General features: G+C 44.2%; 1 protein-coding gene across 3 annotated transcripts in view; it reads left to right on the top strand.

Moving 5' to 3' along the window:
* LOC126536973 (general transcription factor 3C polypeptide 3-like) overlaps positions 1 to 19,260 on the top strand; it is a 312,777-nt gene that overhangs the window by 80,831 nt on the left and 212,686 nt on the right. For all 3 annotated transcript variants that reach the window (XM_055073144.2, XM_055073142.2, XM_050184056.2), the window contains exon 7: positions 7,672 to 7,833. In XM_055073144.2, the coding sequence (XP_054929119.1) occupies positions 7,672 to 7,833 (162 nt within the window). The remainder of the gene's footprint in view (positions 1 to 7,671; positions 7,834 to 19,260) is intronic.

Below are 19,260 nucleotides of genomic sequence, written 5' to 3' on the forward strand. Positions count from 1 at the left end.
ACGTGCACCTAAAGCACAAAGTGCACTTGGCGTGATATGATCTTATCACCCTTGGACTTTATACGAAACATAACGCGGCTTCACTTCTATGATCGCTTTCGTTTGCAAGCAGCCGCTTGCAATTCAATCATTTCACCATCTGTGTCCACGGAAGTTTCCATCTATTGTCTTGGCATTCCTTTGCTGCACAAGTGAAATTTCGTTACATTGAAACGGTATAGACACACTTCGTTATATTGATGTTCTAATTACACGGTGTTCTATGGACCAGTGGTTATGAAAAGTTAAATACATTGTTATAGTATTGAAGTTCGTTATATCAAGGTTTAACTGTAATACAGCTGAGTTGCAGTTTAGTGAGTCTGAGTTGTGAGTCTGGCTGAGTTGCAGTTTAGTGAGTCTTAGTGCGAGTTAGCCCGGCTGAGTAAAAGTTGGATGAGTCTGACTGTGACTGAGTCCAGCGGAGTATAATTTTGGTGAGCAAGTCCCGAGCAAAAAAATATTTTGGGAGTGAGTCCAAGTAAGATATGTTTATTTTGCCAACCTAAATGCAAGGAAGAACATTACAGTCGAACCCGACTATATCAAACACGTTTACATCGAATTATTCCATATATCGAACAATTTCTGGACACGGTAAAGTTACAATGAGTATATATAGCAAAAATTACGCTTACATCGAACAAAACTAGTAGCGACTCCCGATATATCGAACGTCACGCGGCGGAAAGTGCCCCCGGAAGTTGGCTTTCCCTCGCGGTGACGGCAAAACCCGGCGGCGCGGCTCCATCCAACCGCTCTCCCTATGTGACCGCGCTACCTCGGAGCCGCCGACACCCCCCTACAAAAAATGATCCTGGCCCACCCGCCCGCAGCGCTTGCTCAGACAGCCAATCAGAGGCTCTTGTGCCTGCAAGATGGCGGAAGTGCGAGTTGTCTCGCTGCTTATCTGATTCATTGTGTGCGCCTTCTCCCGCAGTGATGCCGTGATGAAGCGGCAGAATTCGCCTTTCGTCGTGAAGCTCGAAATCATAAATCGGGTTGAACGCGGTGACAAGTCGGATGTCCCCGCAACGTACAAGATTCCGAGGTGCACTCTCGGCACGATCTTGAAGGGGTAAATTAGGGCTAAAGCAGCCTAACTCGCGACCCGTTGCCCGTGGCGCCCGATGCGTATGCACGGCCGTGTACGAGTGGTTCATCCAAAATAGCTTCAGCCATACTGACTTCCGCGTGCTCGGTGATGACTGTAAATTCTGATTAATGTGACGAAGCCGTTGCCGTTGTTGCCGAAGTTTGGAGCGAGCTGTCAGAATTTCCGGAAGCTGTTGATGAATCAACGGTGGACGAGTTTGTGAGCGCAAATGATCGTGTCGCGACCACGGGAGAGCCCGGAAACGAAGACTACATTGCCGACATCGTGAGCACAAGTGAAAATGGGCACAACGAGGAAGGCAACGACCGTCTTTGGCCCACATCCTCCGAAGTGATTGGTGCACTCGCACTAGTTCGGTGCTTCTGTGCGAATGCGGAATGTTGCGGCCTCAGCTGCTCCGACTCCTTAAACAAAGTGGAAAAGTTCGTGCCTCGCACGCAGCGAAATTGCCCAAGCAGAAGAAAATGCAGGACTATTTCGTGCGAAACTAAGCTAGTTTCATCAATAAAGTGATCTTATAGATAGTATGTGCTTTTATGACATCCAATTATTTAGCAGGCTTATATCGAATTATGCTCTATATCGAACTGATAGGCGTTTTTTGGCGAGTTCGATATAGCCGAGTTGGACTGTACTAAATTTGTAGTATGCATGGCAGTATGATACTGGATACATCACACGAGTGCATGCAAAAAAAAACATCAAGCACAGGCATGCGCGGCTCTGCGCCACAACTGCGATTTCTCCCTCCCCGTCATGAATGCGGGCCTCCACTTTTACCCGTGTCAGTGCCCTTCCCCCCCCACCGTGCATTTCCTCTGCCTTGGCATTAAGCAGGCTTGCAAGTGGGGGAACACTTGGAGCAAAGCATCCGGCCATTTGGCAGTGCACACTGTGTAAGCATTCTCTATCTCTCTTACGGCCAAGGTCAAACAAGGCACAGTGTGGGTGGTGTTGTGAGAAGCGAGCAAGTTCGACGCTGTCAGAGTTTCTCCATTTTAGTGCAGTTACCATTTTTGTTCAGTGTTTATTCGAACCCTCCCCTGTTTTGCTTGGATGCTCGAGCCTTCGTGCAGAAGCAGTGCCGTTTAGCGTGACTTGACATCGTGGCACTGCTCATTTGCTGGTCGCACTGCTAAGCTTCGCTTGTGGCATTGCCTATGATGAGTGGTTCTACTGTTGCCTTTGTGGACAACCGGTCTTTCCAAATGCTCGGTGTTCAGCACAACCTTCGGAAAGAACGAGGTGAGGCAGACTTTCAGCATTGCTCTCAGCAGTCAGGGTTCGATTGAATGTCGCTAATGTAGCTTGCGTGCCTTGACGGACAGAAAAGGCAAATAGCAGGGAGCATAGAACCAAGCAGCTGGCCTTGGCAAGTTGGCCTCTTATGATGCCGCCCCACGACAGTCTCTCTAGAGCCAGTCTGCGCAATGAGTCTTCAGGAGTAGGCCCTGCACTGTTAGTGGGCTTTTTGAAACATTGTATCATTCACAGTAGGTTTTAGTGGCACCCTTGTTGCGCGCTCTCCATTCCACGTGCTCGGCCGAATAAATGTTATTGCTTTCACATCATGCGGTGAGGGCCTATTTCCCATTAGCTTAATTTTTATATATTTATGGCTATGATTCAAATGATCGCGTGACACTCCCTCTTCAATCTTTACCATCCTCAGTGTTTGATGCTCGTGTTCAGCATGATTGACAGCAAATATGGTTTTCAGCAAGGTCATTATTGTAATTGCGCATCTGCACTTGTGGTACGTATAAAGTGTCATAGATGAAACTGCAGTTGATATTGTGGACGAAATATGACTTAAAGGGAAGCTGAAGAGTCTGTCGAATTCAATAAAGTGCTCATATATGGATGCGGAAACCTTATAAACCGTGCAGGTAAAATTGTGGGGGGCATTTTTCACTTAGGAGCGGCATAAGTGCCGGTTGAAATTGCGCTCTCGCTCTGCCTCCCGTCGAGCGCTGCGCGCTGCTGCTGACGCTGACGATGCGAGTGGAGACCGGAAACTGCGGCGTAGTGACATCAGCATTGGTGTTCCGTTCCTTCGCAGTCTCCGCGACGGTGCCTGACCGCGCTTGTTTCTGCGTGCATGCCGTCAAATCTGCTTCCCTCGACCCTGCATTCCTTTGTTTGTGTGTATGTAGAGAGGTAGTTGAGGTGCGCAGCATCGATTGAAGTGGTGGGCCGATGATGCCGGCGTTCTGTGCAGCCTGTGGTTGCACGAGCAACAGCTGCCGCGACGATGTTCCAATGTTTCATTACTTCTCGCAAGACAAGCAGCTTTCAGCTAAGTGGGAGGCTGCTGTGAATCGAAAGAATTTCAGGTGCTCAAGAACAACAGTGCTTTGCTCTAACCACTTCCATGATGACGATTACTACCAGAGTTTATCAATAATGCGTGAATGAGTGAGAGTACGACTTGCTGCTAGCAGGCTTTCTAAACGCAGCACAAAAAGGTTGGGGCAATGAACACAATGATGGGATGGGTGCGGGCGGACAGATGGTAACTGGTCTTGGAACACTTATGAATACAGGAACTTGTCCAAACCTGGATTTTGATTTACTGCTAGCTCCTTCGTGTTAGCACGCTGAACGGAAGGTGCATGTTTATCTCCCACCCTTGATGCAGGTTTAGTCGCAAACCGCCGTTAATTTTCTATTCGCACATGTGTTGCGAAACAGCCTACATGCAGCTACCATAACGCAGTGCAAGTGTAAAGTTTGCATGTGTTTGAAAGCCGGCGCACGCCAGGATGCTACGCTCCCCCTTTTCTCATGCACAGAGAGAAACCGGCCGTCTCACGTAGCCGACGGAATTCGCCACCGTTATGGCTCTGGTTATGAGCAGCATGCGGATGTCGCGCTGATGAAGGTCACTACACGTGCTACACGAGCCGGAAAACTTTTCCTGCATTTAAACCGTCTCTGTAGATAGTCGACAGCTTTGGAGCAGTGCACAAATGCCGACAATTGCATCTCCGCTTACGTTCCACGAGGAGTCATGCAGAAACATAACAGTACAGTTGTTTGACCCGAAACGAACTCACTGGATCACTGAATGCAGCTTTGCAAATAACATAATCGCCAAACAACATTTCTAACACAAGGAGATGCTAACACTTCGCTTTTGTTCGCGTCGAAAGCACTGCTTGCTACCAGCATCTTTTGCTTCTTCGAGAGGCCGGCTCCTCGCAATCTGCTCGCACATGTAGGGAGTAACGCCAAACTCTTCAGAGAAACGCAAGCTCTCGAAATTCACCATTACCGTCCCAGCAAAACGACAGCGCCAAACCACCTTGCAGCGTGCTTCATGTGTATAGTCGCAACGGTAGGTCCGGGCAAACACCATTGTTGACGTCACGAGACGCCCGACCAATCACAGGCGGAAACGAGGTGCGCGAGCTGCCCCGAGTCTGCTGCTGCACTTTCCGTCGAAATAAATTCTATTTGCGCCTTCTTTCACTCAATTTCGATGCGATATTAGAATTCGGAGAGTTGAAAACCATTACGTACAGCTTTTCAGTCATTTTTTCTGGAGTACCCTTCAGCTTCCCTTTAAGAAATTCTAAGCACTTAGTGTTGTGTCCAGCACCTCAAAAAGCATTGTTGCGAGTTGTACCTCCACTGGTTCTACAGTAAATTGTGTATAAGTGGCATTAGGTATAGTCAAGCTTCTTTGTGCACATTTCTAGTAGGGAACTTTTGTTTACGAGGCAACCCTTCATTTAGTACAGTGCTAGAAAGAAAGGACTGTGATCTATCCCTGAACTGTCAAAAATGCACATGCACCGTAGAAACAAAAATGTGTGTGCACCGCACACATGCACAGACAAATAAGAATTTGCATATCCTTTAAAGGTCCTTTTTGCACATTTTATCTTTATGCGAAATAAATCCGCTGCTGCCAAGGTTGAGCGTCATGCTTATTTGGTTCTTGCAAGACATTGTGATGAACAACAAGTTAGAAAACTTCTTGCATAGTATTAACGACTCTCATGCATATTCTTTTATAACTTGTTTGTGTTTGTAATAACGCTGCTTTCCCTATACATTAGCCTGATATGACGGTATTTTTCTCATTGATATGTTAAATTCAAGACGAAGTTGGAGTTCTTGAGATCTGTGGGCCAAGAAGACCTTTCTGGGTCTGATTGAACGAGTCCGAGTGAACCTGGTTGAGAAGACCTTTGCCGAGTTTGAGCATAATATTTTTTCCGTGTATGGGTCATGGTGTATTATGCATTATGTCTTTTAATTCAGTTGATCTTGTTCAGTTTTGTCATTTATGTCATAACAAGCACTGAAATGTTTCATGCTGTGTCCCCCCCCCCCCTCCATGTAATGCCCCATCGACGTCTTTAAGAGAAAATAAATGATGATGAGTCATCTCGGCTGAGCGTCATTCTGGTGAGTCTGAGTGAGCCCGGCTGAGTAGAATAGTGAGTCTTGCTGATTATAGTTCTGATGAGCCTGAGTGAGCCCGGCTGAATACTAGTGCTGTATTCATTAATGAATAAATGGCCTGTTACTGTACAACACTCTCCTTGTTCGCCACAGAGCCCAATTTCCTAGTCAAACCCCAACAATAATAACCAAGAGGGCAAAGAGAGAGCAAAGCCTTCCTGTCTTTATAGCAGCCGGGATCCACATTACAGGTGATAGCACAGGCTCATGTGACTACCAAGGAAAAACTCCTCATGGAAAGCTTTGTTAAAGGGCTCCTGAACTACCCCTTGGACATGGTGAAAGAACACAGTCCCGTGGGTAGCATACACTGCTGTGAACATCTCAGCCAAATTTTGCATTCGCGTAGCTCATAGTGGAGCACGAAGTCACGTATTTCTCAAACACTCTTTTTTTTCAAATGAGACCTTCTCCTCACCTGCTTCAAAGTGCTGGCGGCTTGCATATGCCAGCAATGCAAGATTCCCATAGACGGCTGCTATTGGCTGTTAGCTGACATCAATCAAGGAGGGTGCTTGGATCAGTCTGTTTCTTCCTACTGTTACTGTGCACAAGAATACCTCGATAAAATGAACTTCAGGAGACAGCAGCAAATTGTTTGTTATTCTGTAAGGTCGTTGCAGTGAGAGCCTGAAAATTAATGATTCCGTGGCATCCCCGCGAGCACAGGTTACATTTCTCCACACACATAGCTAGTATTGTTGCAGAAAGGAGCGTGGAAGAAAGAAGAGGCATGTGTAGAAAGAAGGGTGAAGAAGAAAGAGATGCGTTGCTAGGCGACGCTTGTCTGGGTGGAGCATGCAACACCTGTAGCCTAGTCACCTCCACAATAACAAAAAGAATAAAAAAAAGTGTCAGAATTTTTATCCTCTACGGCCACCTCAAGTTTTCCAAACTTATGCGGCGTGGTATTTGCTTTCTGTGCCTTGTCGTCTGCTGGCCTAGTGTTCCGGCTGCCATGAAGGATACGCTGAAATCTGAGAAATCCCAGATTTCAGAATATTACTTCGTAGTACTGAGGCATTGTTAACATGACATGAAAACTGAATAAAGATGGTTATTCTGAAAAATTATTTGTTCAGAATTTCGTAGGACTGAAATATTTTTACATTGAAACTATCAGCAGTCAGCAGGAGATTTCTGAAAAGTTTGTTAATCTGAAAAGTTCTTTAATGTGGCGTTCGTGGTAATGAGGTTTCACTCTATCTTTACACACTTTAATAAACAGGCTGAACTAAGTGAAAATCTGCTTTCGAATTTGGATAAGAATACACACTTCTGGAAGAAGGCGACCGTTGTCCGCTCACGCCAGGGCTGCCCACATAGGAATTAAGCGTTGGCCACCCTGCTTACCAGTGTTTTAACCATTTGGTCTCGCTGATTTCAATTGGTTTTCGACACTCAACTCACCTTGAGCCATGAAAAACTTAAGGCCACGTGTAAGCTTGCCAGCGTGCGCTCACTCCTGGCCACCCCTGGCCTTGGCACACATCACTTTGCATCGAGCACCTCAAAATGGGCAATGGAAATGTGACTACTGTCCATCGGTCGAGCGAGTGCTTACAAAGCCACGCCACGGACCGGCTTTGGCCAGACACGGTCAGCACGCTCTGCAGCCATGCATAAAGCAAAGGCTGTGCAGCTACAGCCTGCCATGTTGCATTGCAGCCGCCAAGGGGTGTTGCAGTGAGCCCGCTGGGCCCAGTGCACTGCGGCCAAAATCGAAAATGATGCTTCCTACATGAACATCCAAAATCAAACTTGAACTTCACGCCACGTTCAGCAGGTGGAGTGTTGTGGGCACACCTCACTCCGCCATAGCCTTCGCAGTGCAAGGCATCGAAGCAGGAGCACCACGAAAGGGATCAAAGGCGATTTTTGATTGCCAATAACTCCACTTCTGCTGAACGCATTCACGCATTTCTTGCTGTAGGGTGTTTCTGGCACAGTCAAGTTTAACTCCAAATGCATTTCTCAACTTCGATACAAAGTGTTTCAGTGCCTTGCTGTGACATGCATTCTATTTGTGTTGCACGTAGGCGGTGCGTGCGGACCCTTCCAATGTGGAGCTGCGCTTCGAGCTGTGCTCCCTGTACGAACAGGTCGGCAACCAGCAGAGGGCACTGGCATGCTGCACGGCCTTGGTACAGCAGATGGGCCACGGGGATGCCTGCCTCAAGCTCTCCCGTGAGCTGGCCAAGGTAGGTGACCAATGGGACTGCCTGCCAGGACCTCTACTATGCGGGTCATGGGAGGCCAACGTGCTTGGTCTTGGAACATCAGAGCTAGGGAGCGGAGAATGGCAGCTGCTGATGATTCTATGTGAGGGTCGCACCTTCTTTTCTTAAATTTGGGTCCAAATTCATTGGGTGCAGTTCTTACATTAATTAAAAGTGAAGAAATTTAAATGTAGTACTTCAAAAAACCAATATCTATTTATTTATTTACAATACCCTCAAGGCCCATTGGGCGTTATAAAGGGGGATGGGTAGGATGCACATAAAGACAAACATCAGAAACAACAAAGCATTAACACGAAAACAAAAAATTCCTAAGAAATGTTAGACTTAGCATGCAACAAGGACACTCAAATAAAGCAAATGGAAAACAACGAACGCCAAACGAAGTATTAGTGAAGATATTGTTACTCAACTTGTGTGAAGTATGTAGTCACTAATGGCAGCCTTGAAAATCATTGTCTCCTATGCAGGTGATTGACGAGGGAAGGTGGTTTCACTCGGTAATTGTCTTGGACAAAAAAGAGTCAAAGAATTCATTTGTTCGACCAAAGGGAACAAATACTTTTTGCTGGTGATCGATTCTGGAACACACATAATCTGGTTCTTTCAAAAGTTCTTGCTTTAACAGTTTGTTCTGAAAGAAAATTTTATGGAATAAATAGAGACAGAATATTTTTCGTCTAATTTGTAAATTGTCAAGGCCTAGGCTTGACTGTATTAACTAGGTGCGCGTGAATAATTAGAAACAACGAAACGAGCTGATCGGTTTTGTGCCGATTCGATGCTATCTGTTAGTGTTTGTTGTCCAGGATCTCGCATAGATGAGGTATACTCTAGCTTCGGTCTAATGAGTGTTTTGTACAGAAGCAGTTTCAAGTGTCGTGGGGCCTGTGAAAGACTCCTGCGTATGTAGCCTAGCATTTTATTCGCGTTACTGGTGATTTTGGAGATATGTGCATGCCAGGAGAGGTTATTAGCCTCATATACCCCAAGGTACTTAGATACTTATGCGAGGGAACTGTTTCAAGATGCACTTCGTTAATTTTGTACTGGAAAGTGTTTGATGGGTTATACTGCCAAGAAGCTGCCATTACTTTTACATTTAGTTGGATTAAGGACCATTTGCCACTTGGAACACCAGTTGCAGATCATGTCCAGGTCAGTTTGCAGAATGAAAGAGTCCTGTGAATTTCTTATCTCACGGTAAAGGGTGCAGTCATCTGCGAAAAGTTTAATTGAAGAGTTAATTGCGCCGGGGAGGTCATTGATATATATTTGAAATAGCAATGGTTCTAAGACTGAGCTCTGTGGTACACCTGATGGAACTGCACAATGCTGCGATACCGAATTATTTGCAGTAACAAATTGCATACTGTTAGTAAGAAAGCATTCAATCCACTTTAGTATGTTAGGATCTATATTTAGGGCACTGATTTTAACGAGCAGAAGTTAGTGTGGAACCTTATTGAATACCTTGGCAAAGTCTGGGAAGATGCAGTCAACTAGTAGTCCTTTGTCTAAAGAGGAAGCTAAGTTATTAATGAAGGATATTAATTGTGTTTCACAGGAGTGACTTTTACAGAAACCATGCTGAGAAGGAGCGAAGAATCAGTTTGATTCTAGAAAGAAGACAAGGTTTGAGTAGATTACATGCTCAAGAAGTTTGCAGGGAATGCTTGTTTGTGAAATAGGTCTGTAATTAATAGGTCAATGTGTATTGCTAGATTTAAAAAGAGAAACGACTTTCCCTGCCTTCCAATCTGCAGCTGATGATGTACTTTCAAGAGCTTGGGTGAAGAGGTACATAAAAAAGACATGTATATACTGCAGTGGTTTTCAAAAGTTTTGAATTAATTTCGTCAATGCTGCAGCTAGACGACTGTTTCAAGTCCTGGATTAACTTCAAAATTCCTGTAAATTCAATAATAACTAGGTCCAAAAGAAAAAAATTTTGTTTGTTTATGTGCACTGTTAGGGCAGCGTGAACTCCAGTAAATGCATTCACAAAGGTATTTAGTACTGCACAGCAATCTTCACTGATCATGACATTACCATCAGCGTCTGTGAGGGATATGGCATTTTTCTTTGCAGGCTTGATTGTCGTCGAAAACTTCCTTGGGTTTGTTGAAAGAAGCGAAGGTAATGTGTTATTGAAAAAAACGTGCTTAGCTTTCCTTATCACAGTTCTGTAAGTGCGCAAAGCTTCGCTTTACGCGCACCAACGAGTTCTGTCCTGCTTTGCAAGATGAAAAACATTCTTTTGAGAGTAATTGAAAACCAAGGCGAGCGCTTCTTTAAAGGGCCCCTCACCAGGTCTGGCCATCTTGAGCTGACAAGTGCAGAGCATGCAATGTGCGCTAATGATTGTGTCTGCAACGTATTACATCGCTACGCACCATGCAAAGGTGTGAAATTTCAATCCGAATGCTGTTTTCCCTTTCCCTCACGGCGATCGCGGTCCAAACCGGACAGTGACATACTCGGGTTCCTGAGCCTACTAGTCGTGTCTGTAGTGTGATGTCGCTCGTGGTGATATGTGACTCCGAGAATTATTGTGTGATCTGTTGCTTGAATTGATGAATTGGAAGTTTAGAGGAATAAAACACACAAACGGAATGTCTGCATCTTTTTTCTTTTACTTCGCACCGAAGCAAGAGAGATGTACTTCCACTTTGTCTGCTTGTTCCCACTGTCGTGCAGTCATGTGCGCAGGTACCGAAGCAGTGCCATTTTCTACCGTGTACCAGCACGTGATCATGCTCTGTGATCCACTTGTTCTGCCTCAGTATTCATGCAGTACTGAACTGACGTAGTAGTTCTGCGGAAACCCACAAGGTGGAGAGAAGTAATTGATAAAGGGAAAAATCAGACATCCACCCGTTCGTAGCAATTGCTACAAAGGAAACCCATAGGGGTTCCTCGAAAAAAAAGCCTGAGTTTAAGAAAAATTCATCATGGTCCGGGACCATGGCGAATTTTTCTTCAACTCTGAGGCCTTTCTTTCGAGGAACCCGTATGGGTTTCCTTTGTAGCTATTGCTACGAACGGGTGGATGTCTGATTTTTCCCTTTATCAAGTACTGAACTATACCGCTAGTCATGTGTCCTTGTGCACAGTGCGCAAAATCGTGCGCTGGGCGAAACAAGACAACCACAAGAGGTCGCGCACAACGCCGCCAACAAAAGTGCGCAATGCCGAAAAAAAAAAAGAGAGAGAAAGCGAGGAGAAAAAAGAAGTGAAAGCGGGGCCCGTGACATGTGCGTCACGTGATCCTCGAGGTTGGGTATGGGAGAACGTAGGAAGGAATTTGCGGAGGCTTGACGGGGCAAGTGGAGAGAGCATCTCACTTTGCGGTGGAGCCCGCCTGCTGAAATCATAGTTTTTCAGCATTAAAATATTTCTATCTCGACTATTAGTGAGCCGATTTGAAAAAACATTTTTGGCAGAATGCTCCCTAGAGGACACGTAACAACTTCTAGCGTATAACCAAAATCTGCTTTGGGGCCTGTAAGGAAATCTTACTAGTCGATGCATATTTAGCTACTAGTAATATGACTGTTTTTGAATAATTTCCAGCTTTCTTCTACTGTGCAATCAAAAATGAAGGGATGTATTACTCAATGAATAATGAGAGTCCGCTGTTAATTCCAGCATAATTCCCTCTCACGTAATCTTTGATCAATTTAAGGTTTCTAATAGCAGGAGAGACATCCTGTTTGATGGTGAAATGAATGAAGCAGTGGTCGCTTACACCAGGAAAGTTATCAATGGAATTCATAAGTTGAAGCCCAGTAGCGAGTATTAAGTCTAAAGCATTAGACGCTGTGGTCCCAGATCTAGTAGGTGTTGATACAAGTTATGTGAGATTAAAGTTCAGGTACAGTTTAAGAAATGATTGGCTTTCGCATGATCCTTCCGCAACAGGGGAGGGCCCAGACCAGCTAATTTTTCGTAGATTAAAATCACCTAGAAGGAATATTGCTGAATGTGAAAACTGCAACACTAAGTAGTTTAGTATATCATGCAAATCATCGCAGAAGGTAGGTGCCGAACCTGGTGGTCGATAACATGCACAGAATAGAACACTTTGGTGGTTTATATGAGTACAGACACAAATAAATTCAAAGTTTGTGCTAACTGCAACAACATTAGACTTTAAGTTATCGGCAACAACAACGAACACACCACCTCCGTTTTTGTCACCACGATCGTGATGATAAATCACGTAGTTCTTTTCACCAACAAATAGCTCATCATTGCAGATTTGATTACACAGCTAGGTTTTTGTTGGCACATTTACATCAGCAGCGCCAGAATCGAAAGGAAAGTGTCCCACTTGCCGACAACGCTTCGGATGTTAGAATATAATGATGACGTGTCCCTGGGAGGCAGGCAACTTTCGCCATTTTTGGTTAAGATAATGTTGTATCACCAGAAAGATTCTTGGCCCGTTGCTTTTCCTCATTTACATCAATGACTTGCCTAATTTTATTAACTCCTCCATTAAACTGTTTGCTGATGATTGCATGATCTACTGGGTAATTTCTAATAGTTATGACACTACGATGCTTCAGTCTGACGTTGACAATATTTCGGCTTGGTGTGCTTCATGGAACATGCACCTAAATACTAATGCAAGGTAATGAGACTTTTACGTAATGCAAATTGTAATAATGTTTACAACTACTGTCTCGAAGGTTCAGTGCTAGAAAAAGTGACGTGGTATAAATATCTAGGGGTACACATAGCCACTAACCTATCTTGGGAGAAGCACATTGAGTACATATTGTTACAAATGTTACGTGTAGAAAGACACAGACGACAGAGGCTATTCACACTGGAGCCAGGCTGGCACTCGCCCGCGCCAAGGCACAGACCCACTTCGTCCTTCTTGCGGCGGCTCGTCTTTTGAGTATATCCCGATAACACCGCCCCCCGGCGGCAAAAGCGCCCTCACGGTGCTGTTAAATATGCACGGCGCGTGGAGAGTTGTAGGGCTTGAGTCAGGCGACGTGGACAATGTCACTGGTAGTCACAGCGGAGGATGTAGTGGGCGGGGCTAGAACAATTTCATAGGTGACATCGGTCACTTGGGGGAGTACGCGATAGGGGCCTGTATAACAGGAAAGCAGTTTCTCACCAAGGCCAACTTTATGCAATGGTGACCAAAGCAACACGAGGGTGCCGGGAACAAAATGGACATCACGGTGACGGAGGTCGTAGCGTTGCTTCTGTTTGTCTTGAGGCACTTGTAGACAAACGCACGCAAGTTGAGCATGATCAGCATGGGGCGATTGCATCACGAGCATAAGCGCTAGTTGAAGCTGTGGTGGACGGAAGCACAGTGTCTAGTAGTAGCGTCGGTTCTCGGCCATACAAGAGGTAAAATGGGGAAAAGCCAGCAGTTTCGAGACGGGAAGAGTTGTTCGCAAAGGTAATGTAAGGTAGAGCCAGGTCCCAGTCATGGTGGTCGTCTGAAATGTACTTTGATAATATCGTAATAATATGTAACAACGCTAATCGGATGCTTGGCTATTTACGCAGGAACTTTTACATGGCACCTTCATTGCTAAAACTTTTGCTGTACAAGACCCTTGTCTGCTCAAAACTCGAGTATGCCTCTTTGGTATAGGATCCTGGCCTTGATCATCTTCAAACACATTAGAATCGGCCCAGAATCGCAGCGCACGCTATCAGATAATACTATCGGACTACCATCGTACTTCCAGCGTATCATCCATGAAACTATCGCTTAATTTGCCTCTTCTCTCTTTTTGCAGGAAATTGTTCCACCTCGGTTTGTTCCACAAAATTTACCATCAGAACACAAATCTTAAACGCAAGCTCTTTTCGGCACCTTCATACCTATCTTCACATACTAATCACGCGCACTAAGTAAATATCCGTTTCGCCCATACCAATTCATTCTACTATTCGTTTCTTGTGAAGACATCTAAAGAATGGAATAACCTGCCATCCTCCATTGTAAATCTTGCCGATAGTGCTGCTTTCAGAACCGCTGTCGAGCATTTCTTTTTATCTGATTAACCATGTTTTTTAAAAAAAATTTGTATAATATTGTAAAATTTTTGTGTGACGTGTTTTAGTTTCCATGCCTGATTTTGTTCTTTTGCTGTCATCATAATTGTCAATTTTCCATGTATTTTACCAGATTTTTTTTGTTCTGTAATATGTTGGTAAAGAACCACTCCCGTCTGTAATGCCCTACAGGCCTTGAAGGTATTGAAATAAATAAATAAATAAATAAATAAAATCAGACAATAGGCCAGCTTCACTCCTTCCGCTGCTCAAGTTAATTTCACAGACACTGTTGGTGGTGACGAATAAATGTAGCATTTTCTCTTTATATACAGATTATTGTACCTTATAAAAAACGGTTGCCTGCCTTCCTTGCCAAACTCATGTAACTTTCGCGTGACGAATCTCGTAGCTTTGCAAAAGTCTTTGATGACGGACACATCACATGTTTTCAACTTACTTCTGGAACCAAGGATAGTTTTTCGGAGTTTGGAAGATGAAAATTTTACCATAATAGGCCTGCATTTACCTGAGGTAAAACAGCCAAGCCTGTGTGCTTGAGATATACGGTCATCGTCGCTGTTTAATTTTATATTAAATGCTTGATTTAGGAATGAGCAAGTTTTTTGTTCTGTTTGCTACCAAGTCTCTGTAGATTCATCAGTTATTTCATGAAATACAACATTATCTCTGTGCGACTGATCTTCAAAATCATTGAACCGTTGGCTTAGCTCGGCAACCTGTACCACTAAACTTGCACTTCATTGCACTTCTGTGGCACAAATATTTTTTTCAACTGCTGACAATTACTTGTCGATATTGGTAATCTGTTGTTCCATTGAAATTTTGGCATCGTTAAATTCAGCAAGAGCAGTCATAAGTTCTGAATGTCTGCCATCCATGTTATCATGCAAAGTTTTCATTAAACGCACCAATTCATTGTAATGGTGACTAGGGTCATCTTTGGTGTCGCTGGACCAGACATAAGTAATAACTTAATAACATGAACACATTCGCAAGACAAACAAAGCAGTACTTGTGGGCATGGAAGCAGAAGTAAGCAAATCTCTTCAGACTTCTTACGAAACAGTTGAGGAACTATGGCCACCTGCATCAAAAAACGAAATGGCATTTGGTGCATCTGCATGGCTGTCACACTTCGATGCCCACAAAAGGAGGGCAGCTCTTGCCTCCTTTTTAAGTAGTCCGCTGGAGACGATGCTTCGGTCAATGAGGACTGCGCCGCGGTGACAAGTTGCAGCATGGATCCGTTGAAGCCGCCGTCTGTCGTACCGCAGCGGGACGCCTCCATTATCGAGAAATCTTGCAAGCGAATTCCGGCGGTCGATGTGGGGGGCGTCATAAGCAACGGCGCATGTGCCGTGCTGACCCGATGATGTGCATCAAAAAAGAAAATGGTGTTTGGTGCGTCTGCATGGCTGTTGCACTTCCATGCCCACCTCACCATCATCACCGCAGTCTGGCATTTACAACAGCAGTCCTTTTTAGCTCCCTTTAGTTGCTGGCGCATAATTACAGAGCTGGGGCAACCAGAATCTGGTTCAACACAAGTGTGCTTACAAGATAGCCATCCAGATAGCCATCCTGACATACGTCATGTTGCATGTCAAGTTGAGTGAAAACGTAAACCAAGTGTTGCATTTGTAAGACCCACATACATTTCAGCTCGTGTGGAAGCTCACTGCACAAATGCGTACAGTACAGTATGAAGCCCAGAGCCCATTGGCAGCTTTTGAAGGGGATACCGTAAAAACTGGATTATAGCTTGACTCTTAGCTCGGAGGTGAATGAAGCTGTTAAAATTTCTTCAATGCACTTCAACATTATCATCATATCACCATAATCAGCTTGGTTACGCCCACTGCAGGGCAAAGGCCTCTCCCATACTTCTCCAACTACCCCGGTCATGTACTAATTGTGGCGATGTCATCCCTGCAGACTTCTTAATCTCATCCGCCCACCTAACTTTCTGCCGCCCTTTGCTATGCTTTCCTTCCCTCGGAATCCAGTCCGTAACCCTTAAAGACCATCGGTTATCTTCCCTCCTCATTACATGTCCTGCCCATACCCATTTCCTTTTCTTGATTTCAACTAAGATGTCATTAACTCGCGTTTGTTCCCTCACCCAATCTGCTCTTTTCTTGTCCCTTAATGTTACACCCATCATTCTTCATTCCATAGCTCGTTGCGTCGTGCTCAATTTGAGTAGAACCCTTTTCGTAAGCCTCCAGGTTTCTGCCCCGTACGTGAGTACTGGTAAGACACAGCTGTTATACACTATTCTCTTGAGGGATAATGGCAACCTGCTGTTCATGATCTGAGAATGCCTGCCAAATGCACCCCAGCCCATTCTTATTCTTCTGATTATTTCATTCTCATGATCCGGATCCGTGGTCACTACATGCCCTAAGTAGATGTATTCCCTTACCACTTCCAGTGCCTTGCTACCTATCGTAAACTGCTGTTCTCTTCCGAGACTGTTAAACATTACTTTAGCTTTCTGCAGATTGATCTTTAGACCCACCCTTCTGCTTTGCTTGTCCAGGTCAGTGAGCATGCATTGCAGTTGGTCCCCTGAGTTACTAAGCAAGGCAATATCATCAGCAAATCGCAAGTTACTAACGTATTCTCCAATAACTCTTATCCCCAATTCTTCCCAATCTAGGTCTCTGAATACTTCCTCTAAACACGCTGTGAATAGCATTGGAGAGATCGTATCTCCCTGCCTGATGCCCTTCTATTGGGATTTTGTTGCTTTCTTTGTGGAGAACCATGGTGGCTGTGGAGCCGCTATAGATATCTTTCAGTATTTTTACATACGGCTCGTCTACACCCTAGTTCCGTAATGCGTCCATGACTGCTGAGGTTTCGACTGAATCAAACGCTTTCTCGTAATCAATGAAAGCTACATATAACGGTTGGTTATATTCCGCATATTTCTCTATCACCTGATTGATAGTGTGAATATGGTCTAGTAGCCTTTACGGAATCCTGTCTGGTCCTTTGGTTGACGGAAGTCTAAGGTGTTCCTGATTCTTTTTGCAATTACCTTAGTAAATACTTTGTAGCAACAGACAGTAAGCTGATCGGTCTATAGATTTTCAAGTCCTTGGCGTCCCCTTTCTTATGGATTAGGATTATGTTAGCGTTCTTCCAAGATTCCGGTACGCTCGAGGTCATGAGGCATTGTGTATATAGGGTGGCCAGTCTTTCTAGAACAATGTTCCCACCATCCTTCAACAAATCTGCTGTTACCTGATCCTCCCCAGCTGCCTTCCCCCTTTGCATAGCTCCCAAGGCTTTCTTTATTTCTTCCGGCGTTACTTGTGGGATTTCAAATTTCTCTAGACTATTCTCTCTTCCATGATCGTCGTGGGTGCCACTGGTACTGTATAAATCTCTATAGAACTCCTCAGCCACTTGAACTATCTCATCCATATTAGTAATGATATTGCCGGCTTTGTCTCTTAACGCATACATCTGATTCTTGCCAATACCTAGTTTCTTCTTCACTGCTTTTAGGCTTCCTCCATTCCTGAGAGCATGTTCAATTCTATCCATGTTATACTTCCTTATGTCAGCTGTCTTACGCTTGTTGATTAACTTCGAAAGTTCTGCCAGTTCTATTCTAGCTGTAGGGTTAGAGGCTTTCATACATTGGCGTTTCTTGATCAGATCTTTCGTCTCCTGCGATAGCTTACTGGTATCCTGTCTAACAGAGTTACCACCGACTTCTATTGCACACTCCTTAACGATGCCCACAAGATTGTCGTTCATTGCTTCAACACTAAGGTACTCTTCCTGAGTCAAAGCCGAATACCTTCAGTTATTGCTTTGTACTCCTTGTGCCTTCAATATTGTGTAACATGGTAATCTTTTTATAGCACTGTTCCTGTTGGAAATTTGTACTTTTTGTACGTTTACTGTTTAATATGCCCCCCTTACTTTATGCCCTGCCATAGGGCCTGTAAGGTTCTTTTGAATAAATAAATAAACTTCATCTCACATACTTTTTTTTTTCAATGCTTGCATCAGCTAACGGCTGACGTGAATACTCACGTGACATATTTCCTGTTGCCAGTTTTCGGCAAGTGTTTGCTCTTGTTAAATTTCTCTCTCTTTGTAATGGCGTCGATGCCAACAAAACGCAAGTTCTGACTTCGGTCCACTTGCTTATGGATCTAATCGTCTCGTAAATGTACAGGTTGCCGACGTAATGCTAATAACCATGGGATTGAGAATATTTGGTTTTAAAATCGTCAGTTTTGTCGTTATTCGACTGTAACGCGAGGGTACAGTTCAAGCAATGAAAATCGGGAGAAAGACCCTTTACAATCAAATAAATATGGTATCCTGTGTGAATATAGTAAATCTTCATGGAAAGTCAAATATTAATCAGTATCTTCAGAAGCGAATAGTATGTCAAATACATTTTGAATACTTTTCCAATAATGAACAGTTTTTTTTCCTCAGTAATACTAAATGGTGTTCACATCAGCATTCTGAATGTTAGCAAGTTTCTGTAATTGAACTGTATATTATGAAGCACATATCAATAAATATGCAAATGGAGCTGCAAGGTCAAATAAGTGATTTGGTTGCATACTGGTAACGTCTGGAAGGAGGTGGAAGAAGGAGCTATGGAAAGAAGAATGATTGGTATAACGTTAAGGGACAAGAAAAGAGCAGATTGGGTGAGGGAACAAACGCGAGTTAATGATATCTTAGTTGAAATCAAGAAAAAGAAATGGGCATGGGCAGGACACGTAATGAGGAGGGAAGATAACCGATGGTCATTAAGAGTTACGGAATGGATTCCAAGGGAAGGAAAGCGTAGCAGAGGGCGGCAGAAAGTTAGGTGGGTGGATGAGATTAAGAGGTTTGCAGGGACAACATGGCCACAATTAGTACATGACCGGGGTAGTTGGAGAAATATGGGAGAGGCCTTCGCCCAGCAGTGGGCATAACTAGGCTGATGATGATGATGATGATGATGATGATGATGATGATGATGGTAACGTCTCGGACCATACATGCGTGTGCATTATCAGAAAAAAATATATTTTAGAATATGACAGACATGTTCGAATAGTGTATATTGAGCTGAAAGCATATTTGAAGCAAATAGTGATTTGAGACAAATATTTTGAAATCAGATAAATTTTGTGCAGTGAAGTGGCCGTAAACTTGTATGCATATGAACTGCTGCATATTACAGTGAAGCTGTTTATGGCTAGGGTTCCGTGCATTTTTCGTGTCTGTGAACAAATCTGTCTGAGCAAGAACTATCATCATCAGCAATGGCTCGAGCGCAGTCGCATCTTCGTC

This window comes from Dermacentor andersoni, chromosome 3 (assembly GCF_023375885.2).
Source record: "Dermacentor andersoni chromosome 3, qqDerAnde1_hic_scaffold, whole genome shotgun sequence".
In the NCBI taxonomy this organism is placed as follows: Eukaryota; Metazoa; Arthropoda; class Arachnida; order Ixodida; family Ixodidae; genus Dermacentor; species Dermacentor andersoni.